The sequence below is a fragment of the Marmota monax genome, unplaced genomic scaffold (genome assembly GCF_021218885.2).
Source record: "Marmota monax isolate L192 unplaced genomic scaffold, Marmota_monax_Labrador192_F-V1.1 WCK01_AAM20220418_F8-fsc00063, whole genome shotgun sequence".
In the NCBI taxonomy this organism is placed as follows: Eukaryota; Metazoa; Chordata; class Mammalia; order Rodentia; family Sciuridae; genus Marmota; species Marmota monax.
Genome location: NW_026693726.1, coordinates 2,157,686 through 2,168,977, shown reverse-complemented (window position 1 = coordinate 2,168,977; position 11,292 = coordinate 2,157,686). Strand labels below are relative to the sequence as shown.

General features: G+C 38.4%; 1 protein-coding gene across 1 annotated transcript; it reads left to right on the top strand.

Moving 5' to 3' along the window:
• Window positions 1-1,318: 1,318 nt before the first annotated feature.
• Tmem70 (transmembrane protein 70) lies at window positions 1,319-8,497 on the top strand. The gene is made up of 3 exons (XM_046460585.2): window positions 1,319-1,654; window positions 3,196-3,301; window positions 7,705-8,497. The coding sequence occupies exons 1-3, from the start codon at window positions 1,445-1,447 to the stop codon at window positions 8,160-8,162; spliced, it is 774 nt and encodes a 257-aa protein (XP_046316541.1). The 5' UTR covers window positions 1,319-1,444; the 3' UTR covers window positions 8,163-8,497.
• Window positions 8,498-11,292: the final 2,795 nt, after the last annotated feature.

Below are 11,292 nucleotides of genomic sequence, written 5' to 3'. Positions count from 1 at the left end.
TGATATGAATTCAAATTCAATAACATTAAAAACACTTTTTGTATGAAAAAATTAAATATGTATCAGTAAGATATTGGATAATGAATATGAATAACACTAAACTGTTTTTTTGTTTTTTTTTAAGTGGCAGGATTGTGGGTATAGCTCAGTGGCAGAGTGCTCACTAAGCATGTGGGAGGGTTTGGCCTTAATCCCCAGCACCATTAAAGGAGGAGGAGGGGGGAGGGGGAGGGAGAGGGGGAGGGGAGGGGGAGGGGGAGGGGGAGATGAAAAAAATAACTATAGGAAAATTTATCACAAAGTAGCATCATTTTATCCCTCTAGAGATCCTCTCCACTCCTCACCCCCAAATATTTTTGGAGTTGTCACGGAGATCACATTTTATTTTCGACTGTGAATTTGTTCCTCTCTTAAGCAAACAAGATGCTGAATCAAAAATATTTCTCCTTTTTCCCCTGTACTGGGGAATGAAACCTAGGGCACTTTACTACCGAGCTACATCCCCAGTTCTTTTTACTTTTTAAAATATGATCTCAAATTGCCGAGGGTCCTGCTAAATAGTGGAAGCTGACCCCAAACTTGCAATCCTACCTCAATTTCCCAAACTGCTGGGATTACAGGCCTGTGCCCTGCCGGGCTAAAAACAGCCCTCGTTTTGAAACAGTGGTAAACCGTTATCTCTACCAGATCCTTCTTAAAGAAAGCTGAATGTGAAGTCGATTTGAAGACATTATGAGGCCAAATTAATCATGAGCTCCTTTTTCTGTAGCGATTTATATACCAGTATATCTCAATCATATTATGTTACACTGTTAACATCGTGGATTCCTGAGTTCAATTCTGTTCCTGTAAATAATATTATTAAATCATTTATTTATTTATTTATGTGTATCTATGTTATGGGTCATGAACAATTGTGTATATGATGTGGATTCTGACAAAAATTTTGATAACAAGTATCAATATCACATGAGCATGTCTCGTTTTTCTATCATTTCAATGGCTAAATCAAATTATTCACTTTTGTTCCTTCCGTTGGGATAGGCTAGAATCATTTCCTCAAAGCAAACAATTTTTTTAGGACCTAGAAAACGATGTCCAAAAGAATGAAGCACAGGCTTTGTCATTCTTATGCGGCTCTCCCCTCTGTCCTTCGGCACTACTCTAATAAGGGTCAAACCCCAAGAAAGGGACGCAGGTCACAGATTGGCTTTGTAGATCTCGAGCCCGGGAGAGCGCGCCCAACTCTCAGCTCAATTGGCCGGAACCCGTGGGGCGGGTAAGGTTGCAAGCCGGCCTCATATTCTGCGCACGCGCGGATGCCGGTCCGTCCCGACGCGTTGAGGCGTGCTCCCCGAACCGAAGTTGCAGTCTGTAAAGAGCAGCGTCTGGTCGCCGTTGGCCTGTGCTGCGGAGCAGTCCGCCGCCAGTTCCCGTCCGCGGGATGCTGCTGCTATCATTGGGCGGCCAGTGGGCGGCCGGGCTGAGGCCTGGCGGGAAGAGGATGGCATGGTGGGCGGCTGCCTTGCTCCGAAGGCCCAGTGTGGCGGTCTCGCGAGCGATCTCCTGCAGCAGGCCCTTGGGGCCTGTCGTCGGCGGGAGCGCGGGGCTGCAAGGAGCCCACCCCCTTCTCCGGCGTCTTGGGCCAGTACAGGTCGGCTGTCCGAGGGCTCGGGCGATGTAGAGTTAAAACCGGGGAGCTTTCGCGGCTCTCCGTGACCTCGGTGTCTTGACTGTTGCTGGCTAGAATGTGGCAGGAGCCCTCCCTGTGCGGGGCTCTGTCCCGCGGTTAGCTGCCTCCTCGAGTCTGGGAGCACCGTGGGAAGTGGAGAGTGGATTCTTTCCTGGGTGGTTCCAAAACTCTCTACCTGTGATTGCTGATCCAGACGGTTTCTGATGACAATTTGGTATTAGCTCCCTTTCTGCTCATAAGCAGAAGCTGGAAAGAGTTAATTTGTAAAGCAACTGGATGCAGCACCTAGAAATTGAACTGAAAGAATTCGAGTAACCTGTGTTCTATTTTCTAGATTAAGTGGCTTGACCACTCTCACCCCTACCCATGGGGGATCGAACCCCAGGACCTTACTTTCGCGGGTGCTCTACCACCACTAAGCTGCATCCCCAGGCTTCATTTTTTTTTTTTGAATAAATATACTTTTGATTTATTTATTTATTTTTAATGTGGTGCTGAGGCTCGAACTCAGCATGTGCTAGGCGAGAGCTTTACCACTGAGCCACAACCCCAGCCCCCATAGGTGGCTCCGCTTTTATCTCAGGAGAAAGATGAGGTGTGTACATTAATTCTTTAATTTTAATCTAAATAAATTGTCTCCTTCACTTATAAAATGTCAAGATTGGCAAGCCTGGTTGAAACGTAGAACTACCTAAGAAATTAGAATCGAATAGAATTTTAGCATAAAGGAATTGGGCATGTCTTACATTTTGAAGTGTGGGCACTGTGTGGGTAACTCTTGTGTTCGGTGATATTTGATGAAGGATTTCGCAAATGTTTTCCATGTTAAGAAACAAGAAATGCAAAGTATTTACAAGGCCTTTAGGAAAAGACTTGCTCTTAAAAAAATACTATGTATACTATAGAATTTGCAGTGTTTTACTTAGATTATTGTATTAAAATTAATTTCTGTTCCTTCTTTTTCTTCCTTCCTCCCCTCCCCTCCTCTTCCGTTCCTCCCTCCCTCCCTTCCTACCACTGAGCCACATTTATTTTTTATTTTGAGACAAGGTCTCACTAAGATGCTGAGGCTTACTTTGAACTTGCGATCCTCCTGCCTTAGTCTCTGGGATTACAGGCGTGCGACACTGTGCCCGAATAATTTTACTTATTTTGTTTCTGAAAAAACCAATGCATTTAAATCAAATGAAAATGATGTTTTCATTAAGAAACTATCCTGTTTAACTTTTTACTTGTTTAAGGTCAAACTGAGAACTGGATGAAAGCCTACTAAGCTCTCAACTCAGCACCCTTCTCCTTTTGACTGAATTTAAGCAAAGTCGCGCTGATAACCAATTTGATTTCTTTAGCTCTGTAGACTATATGGGAGAATTATTCTTGTCAACTTATTGACAAATTCTCATCTACTCTTCATTATTTTTATTAAAATAACCTTTAAAAAATTAGAAGTTGATTCAAGATGCAATTTAATCTGTACTCATAATGGTCTCTTGTTTCAATAGATACCTGTTTGTTGGGATAGGTATGTTCGATACTTACATACACAACTTGACAAATCAGAAGATGGAAGGCTGATTTATACTGGGAATCTGGCTCGTGCAGTATTTGGTGGGTAATCAAAAATGAGGGGGTTCCTTTTTTTTTCTTTTATTATAAAGAACATTTTTATATGTTGGGTATTATTTTAGCATCTCTTAATTACAAACCATAAAAATTAGACAATTTTTCCCTTAAAGCCTGTTGATAAGATGTAGAGGTTGAGATCTCTGCATTTTAGAGAGATTTAAAAAATATGTTTGAAGGCTTTATTATAACTTTGTGATCTTATGACATTCACACTTCCATTCTTTGGTCCTCTCTTAAGATGTTTAACAAATAACAAAAAGTGTAATGTTTGAATGTGCAGAGAAAAGTGGAAGATTACTGCTAAGAATTTTTTTTGGGGGGGAGTATAATAGGGGAACTTTCCATTTTTGTTTTGTGGCTAAATTTGACATTTAAAATGAGCATGGGGTTGGGGGGCATACCTCAGTGGTAGAATGCTTGCTTACCATGCTTTAGGCCTTTGGTTTAATTCCCAGCATTGGAGGTGGTGGTGGTGGAGGAAGCATGTAATGCTCTTTTTTTTTAAATTTATTTTTTATATTTTTTAGTTGTTGATGGACCTTTAATTAATTAACTAATTAATTTACTTATATGTGGTGCTGAGAATCAAACCTGGTACCTCATACATGCTAGGCCAGCACTCTACCACTGAGCCACAACCTCAGCCTATGTAATGCTTTTGTAATTCGAAATTATATAAATTATGCATTTGTTCAGATTATCTTAGAATTAGCAACAGAGACATTTATTTAGTGGTTTTCCCAAGTGGTAGAGAGTACTTGTGGAGGAGGAAAAGACTATTAAATAACTACAGGTTTAAAGCACTTTCCTTAGATCATAATTTAGCACAAAATACAGGTGGGAAAAACTTAGTAATATTATGATTTAAAGTACAATCAGAAATATCTGCAGGATTGATTTATAGCCTAGTATGGTCACAAGATTTCAGTACCCACATTTGATGATGGTGTCAAAGTATAGTTTGTATTATTTAGAACTTTTTAGGAATAAGAACTGATTATAATCACAATTGAGTAGTATTCTAAAGTTAGTAGAACAATCAGTGTTATGTAGTTTCTTCTGAAGTTAATTCATAAATAGATCATTCAGTCTAGTGTCTTGTCTCGGGATACCTACATTGATGTCATTGAGATATGTTTTAACAGTGATCCCTGTGTTATCTTTCTGTCTGAATATGAATGCTATTTCTTCAAATATAGGAAGGCTTATTAACTTATATTTTGTTCCCACTTGACTCCTTTTTTGGAAACCATAAAACAGTAGTTAATTTTGGTATGTGTAGGTTGTAATATTTGTGGAAGAGTGTAACTATCCATTAGAATTGTAATTTGAGTTCTTTCAATATTATGATTAGTAGGAAGTCACTCTGAGATTAATATTATATGGAAATTGAGGGAGAGACATTAAGATAGTAATACCATTATTTTTTTGGTACTGGGGATTAAACCTAGGGGTGCTTCATCACTAACCTGCATATCCAGCGATTTTTATTTATTTAATTTTGAGACAGGGTCTCACTAAATTGCTGAGGCTGGCTTCTAACTTGTGATCCTCTTGCTTCTGTGTCCCATTTCACTGGGATTATAGGCATACACCATCATGCCAGGTTGTTGTACCATTCTTGAAGGTTTCCTGAAATTCTAAATGTTGACACTTGAAGGACAATTTATTTATTTATTTATTTAGTTTTGGAACTGGAGATTGAACTCAGAGGCACTTAACTACTGAGCCATCTCCAGCTCTTTTTTGTATTTTATTTAGAGACAGAGTCTCGCTTAGTTTCTTAGGGCCTTGCTAAGTTTCTAAGGCTGGCTTGGAACTCTTGATCCTCCTGCCTCAGCCTCCCAAGTCACTGGGATTACAGGCATGTGCCACTGTGCCTGGCTTGAAGGACATTTTAGTTCTCAGTTATTGTTAATGAGCTGGAGATGTAACTTGGTGCTAAAGCTCCCCTGGGTTCAATCTCAGTTCCACAAATGAAACAAAAGGGCTGTGGATGTAGCTCAGTGATAGAGTGACTGACTATAATCCCTAGTACCACCCCCAACTCAAAAAAAAAAAAAAAAAGACTGAAGAAGAATATAACAGAAAGAACTTGGAAGATGGAATTCCAGTTGGGTTTTTTAAGACAAGTAAAATTTGAATATGAAGGGTTGTGAAAGGGGGGAATCCCAGGCTCAGAAGTATTACAAGCAAAGGTACAAAAGTGGGAAAGCCAGAATATATTTAGAAAATAGCAATTACTTCATTCCTACAAAATAAAGTATACATGTATATTAGTTTCCTTGGACTTTCATAATTACCAAAACCATGATGATTTAAAAACGGCAGGAATTTATCTTTCTAGTTCTGGAGGCTAGAAATAAAATCAAGGTATTGACTGGGCCTTGCTCTCTTTAAGGCTCCAAGGAAGAATTCTTCCTTGCCTCTTTGAGCTTCTGGCGGCTCCTGGCATCGCAGCATTCCTTTGCTTGTAGCTGTGTACCTCCTCTCTGCCTTGGTCTTCACATGACAGCCTTTTCTCTGTCCCTTGTTCATCATTTTCTGTCCTTAGGAGGACACTGCCATTGGATTTAGGGCCCACCCTGGTCCAACACAATCTCATCTCAATCTTTAAAATTGCAAAGACCTTATTTTCAAATAAGGTCACATTCTGAAGTTCAGGGTGGACATGAATGTAGTGGTGGTGGGGCAACTGTTTAACCCACTACAGTGTGACAAAAGTAATAGAGAAAAAAGGTGTTTTGGAAGGATTGAAGAGACTTTTCTATATAGGAGGCAACTTGGTCCCCATTTCTCCCTTGTGTACCAGTGTCATGGCAAACTGCCTGTCGGAAGATGGAAGGAAATATTTTTAAATTACTGATGCACAATAATTAAGCCTCCAGCCAACAGCACTGTATGAGAGTGTCTACTTTGCTAAAGCTTTACCAGTAGTATGTTGTGAAACTTCAGGCTTTTGCCAATTTGGGGGAAAAACGGCATCTTTAAAAAAAAAAAAAAAAAAAAATATATATATATATATATATATATATATATATATATATATACATTTAGTCGTAGTTGGGCACAATACCTTTATTTTATTTATTTTTTATGTAGTGCTAAGGATCGAATCTAGCACCTTGCACATGCTAGATGAGTGCTCTACTGCTGAGACACAACCCCAGCCCAAAATAGTATCTTACTGTATGATTTTTGTTTTTGTGTTGGCAGTACTTGGAATTAAACCTGGAGGCGCTCTACACTGAGCTACATCCAGCCCTTTTTTTTTTTTCTTACTACAGGGTCTTGCTAAGTTTATGACACTGGCCTCTAACTTAGCAATTTTCCTGCCTCAGCCTTCCAAGTAGCTGGGGTTACAGGTGTGCATTACGGTGCTCAGGCCAATATGTTTCTTAAACCCTAGTGGTAAATATGATATATCAAGAACTATGTAATGTTTTGAACAGCCAACAATAAAAAATTAAAAAAAAAAAAAAAAAAACCCTAGTGGTATTTTTGTTTATTTATTTATTTATGGTGCTGGGGATTGAATTCAGGGGCACTTGACCACTGAGCCACATCCCCGAACCTATTTTGTATTTTATTTAGAGATAGAGTCTCACTGACTTGCTTAGTGCCTCACTTTTGCTGAGGCTAGCTTTGAACTCATGATCCTCCTGCCTCAACCTCCCAGTCTGCTGGGATTACAGGTGTAATGATATGCTTATGATACAGGAAGAAGAGGCAGGTAGCTTGATAGAATTGCCCATGTTAAAAATTTTTGTTTTACTTGTTAGTAGAGTTTTATTTGAAAACCAGCTGTCTGAATCAACTTTTATAGTATAAAACAGTTCTTTGAGGAATATTAAATCTTTTAATGGTTGAGTCTATATAACCCTAAAGCAGATTTCTTACCTGGTGAGGCAGTGCATTATAATGGCCAATGGTATGGACTATAGAGTCAACTTGATTGGGTTTGAATCCCAGTCCAGGTACTTCATAGGTATATATCATTGCAGAAGTGGCTCATCTTTCTCATTTTTTATCTTATTTATTTTCTTCACAATTCTGGGGATCAACCCAGGGCCTCACATGCACTGGGCAAGTACTCTACCATGAGCTATGACCTCAGACATAATTGTATTTTTTAAATGGGCTGATAATGACAATTGTACATCCATCTTATAGGGCTTTTCTGTGAATTTCATGAATAAAAAATGAAAAATCTGTAAAGTGTTCAGACAGAGCCCATCATAAAATAAGCACTATGTTTGTATTTTGATTTTGTTGATGTTTCAGTGGTGATATAGGAAGAAAAGGTAGAAGAATTACTAGGATAGATTGATTCTTTTATAAAATTTAAATGTATTAACCCTCTCCCATTTTCTTTTTCCATTTAGGTGTGAAATGTTTCTCTTATTCTACAAGTATGCTCAGCCTTGCATTTCTACCATACATTTTAGCACAAAATAATATTATATTTGGAAGTCTGCCTTTGCAAATCTTATTTTATGGCATCATAGGAAGCTTTACAGTGATCACTCCAGTGCTGCTTCACTTTGTTACAAAAGGCTATGTTATTCGGCTATACCATGAGGCCACAACGGACACTTACAAAGCCATTACTTACAGCGTTGTGCTTTCAGAAAAGAGTACGGTATTTCACCAGAATGATGTGAAGATTCCAGACAGCACACATCTTTTTACCACATTTTATGCTAAAACAAAATCATTGTTAGTTAATCCAGGGCTCTTTCCAAACCCTGAAGACTATAACCATCTAATGGGTTATGACAAACCATTCACTTTTGACACAGAAGAAACCAATGAAAAGAAGCAGTTTGAGGATGAGAAATGAGCTTGTTGTTTGTTTTTATGTTTGTGCTTAAGTGTGATTTTTGTTTCATTGTATGATAAGATTGTCTTTACTTTTGTGTTGTTAGTGATTAATAAAAATAATTTAGATGTGTAACTGATGTGATTCTGCAATCTGTGTATGGGGTGAAGGTGGGAGTTCATAACCCACTTGAATCAAAGTGTGGAATATGATATGTCAAGAAATTTGTAATGTTTTGAATAACCCACAATAAAAAATTAAAAATATAAAAAAAATAATAATTTAGAACTACCAGATTCTAATTTTCAGAGAATGATGTTCCTTTATAATAAAATAAGCTATGTTTGTAAAACAAAGCAGAGTATCATTTTTGTTTTAAAAAGTGTGAATATTTGTTGGATATGGTGGTGCACTCCTATAATCCTAGTTACTCTGGAGGCTGAGATAGAAGGATCATAAGTATAAAGCCAGCCTAGGCAATTTAGTAATAGAATGTTTAAAAAGAGAGAAATACTGGGGATACAGCTCAATGGTACACTGTCCCTGGGTCCAGTCCCAGTAATGAAGGGAAAAATGTGAATATTTATGTACCTATTGATGTGTACCTGGATTATATGTGGTTGCCTCTAAATGGGGAATCAGATGTCAAAAGCAATAAGGAGAGATATTTTTCTTGTGTTTGGAATTTTTAATTATATGAATGTTTTTTTTCCTTTTTGAAAAACTCACAAATTATGGGAAGCAGTATTAGTTTGTCTCCTTTGGTTCAGAATATAGGTTTTTGCTTCCCTTTCCATGATGGCCCATCATGAGCATCCATGAACGGTTGAGTTTGTGGTCAGCTCCCAAATGGCAACCTAAGTAGGACTGTCTTCAGTGCCATCTGTTTTTCCACATGTGCTCTTCTTCCTTGGCACACTTTATCAGAATAGAAAAATCATTGATACTAAATAGAGGGATAATACCTTCTATAAAATAGCAATCTATGCTAACTTTATCTAGAATTTTCATTTTAAGATTTTTATCTCTAATGGTAAAATGGAAGTTAAATGAATCTTGCAAAGGATTCATCAAGGAACAAGAGGCTTCAAACCATGCTATTTAGATAGGTAGATGTTTAAGTGCCTAGAATGTGTCTGGTACTTTGCTAGATACTAGAGTAACAGGAGCAAAACACTCAGTCTATCTTTATGGAGTTGGCTAATAGCTGTCTTGTGGCCAGCCATGATAGTAAATTTAAATTGAATCTTGGCCAGGTGTGGTGGTGCACAACTATTCACAGTGACTCAGGAGGCTGAGGCAGGAGGATTGCAGCCTCAGCAACTAATGAGACCCTCTTTCAAAATAAATTTAAAAGGCTAGGGATGTAGCTCAGTGGTGAAGTACCCCTGAGTTTCATTTCCAGTATTGGAAAAAAAAAAAAAAAACAACAACAACAACTATGCCTGGCATGTATACGAGGGAGGTTGATGGGGGCAGCAGGACTAGGCATAACTAGTTCAAGAAAAAGTTTCAAATCTCAGGTTGCCAGAAGCTTATTCATAGGGAATAGCTTGAGGCAGAAAAGTCATCCTTCTGTGACCTAGAGCCTATTGGCCAGCTCATCAGATTCAAAATCCCCCACACCCTATTCCTCTGTGCCATCTTGTACTCACATTGGGCCTCTGGTTGATTGTTCTTCAGTCCTTTGTGGCCTAGATAGATGCTTGTTCTTAATCTAGCAGATAATGGGGTATCTTTCTATAAAAATATGCCATCATCATATGTTCATTGTGAATATACTAGAAAGTCAGCAAACAAAAACACACACCCCCTCCACAACAACAAACCCCAAAATCATTCCTACTTCCACCTAGGGGAAAAAAATGGTTAACATTTTAAGGTTTTCTTGATTTCTTCTCAACTTGTTTTGAGAACCAAATTTCTCAATTGGTACAAAAGCCTTTACTGTAATAAACCCAAGATATTTATAATTTATACAAATTTAACATTTCTATTTACCTCAATAAAAATGCAAAGACACATTTCACAAGATACAAAACCAGGAAACATTCATTGGACACACTACTATTCTGTAAGTGTCCATCATGAAGTGAACTGCGAGGAACTGACAGCAGGGAGGGCCTGATTCCCCCATGGTTTCCTGTCTAATGCAAGTTACTTTCAGAATATTGTTTCTCCCAATGACAGTAGTTTAGGAACTGATGACCATTCCCTCAAATTTTCCCACAGTCCACACACAGTAAAATAAGCCTGAACTTGACCAGTATGTGACCTTCTTGGGGTGGCGGTAGTGAGCACCTCTAGTGCAGAGGAACCCAATGCAGAAGTGTCAATCAACAAGTCAAGTGCAAACAAAGAACTGATGAGATAGGTGTGTAGAAATCCTGACATGTGCAACAGCTGACTGTGTGCCTGCGTAACCTCCCCTCCCTGTTGTTGTTTTGTTTTGTTTTTTGGTCTGGATAAACTTTACTCCTTGTATTCTTTTTTAAAAATTATTATTATTAGTTGTTGAAACATTACAAAGCTCTTGACATATCATATTTCTTAACTAGCAACCTAGGGACCCCTAATCCATGTACTGTCTACCTTGTGCTCAAGCACAAAACCCCAATAAAGCCTTGTTCAGATGGTATTACTTGCCTCTGCAATTTCTTTTCCAAATTGAGTCAAAGAGCCTTTGAACTGGTAAAACTAAGATCTGGTAAATCAAAAAGAGCTGTACTTTTACCTTTTTGTAATTTTCTACTTTGAATTGAGCAAAAGAACTCCATGAAAGCTGGACCCAGAGGCACCTGCCTGTAATCCCAGTGAACTGGGAAGGCTGAGGCAGGAGAATCAAAAGTTTGAGGTCACTTAGTGAGACCCTGTCTCAAAATAAAAACAATTAAAAAGGGTTGGAGTTTTTGCTCAGTGGTAAAACATCCCTGGGTTCAATCCCCAGTATAACAACAACAATAAAATAATAGGTAATGTACAATCTGGCAAGGTGTGAATATAACTTTAAACATCCTACACTCATGTGATCTTTTTTTTGCCATCAGGGAAAAACAGTTTTATTAGCTGCTCTCAGAATAATTAAGAAGATAACTTGTTTGGGAGGGGAAAATAAAAAAGCTTAGGCTAAATGGGTGACTTCAAGAGCCTG

Excerpts from the sequence above, each read along its gene's own strand:
- Tmem70 (XM_046460585.2), top strand. The coding sequence starts at position 1,445 with ATGCTGCTGCTATCATTGGGCGGCCAGTGGGCGGCCGGGCTGAGGCCT. Across the intron at positions 1,655-3,195 it reads GGCGTCTTGGGCCAGTACAG|ATACCTGTTTGTTGGGATAG; the intron begins GTCGGCTGTCCG and ends TTGTTTCAATAG. Across the intron at positions 3,302-7,704 it reads TCTGGCTCGTGCAGTATTTG|GTGTGAAATGTTTCTCTTAT; the intron begins GTGGGTAATCAA and ends TTTTCCATTTAG.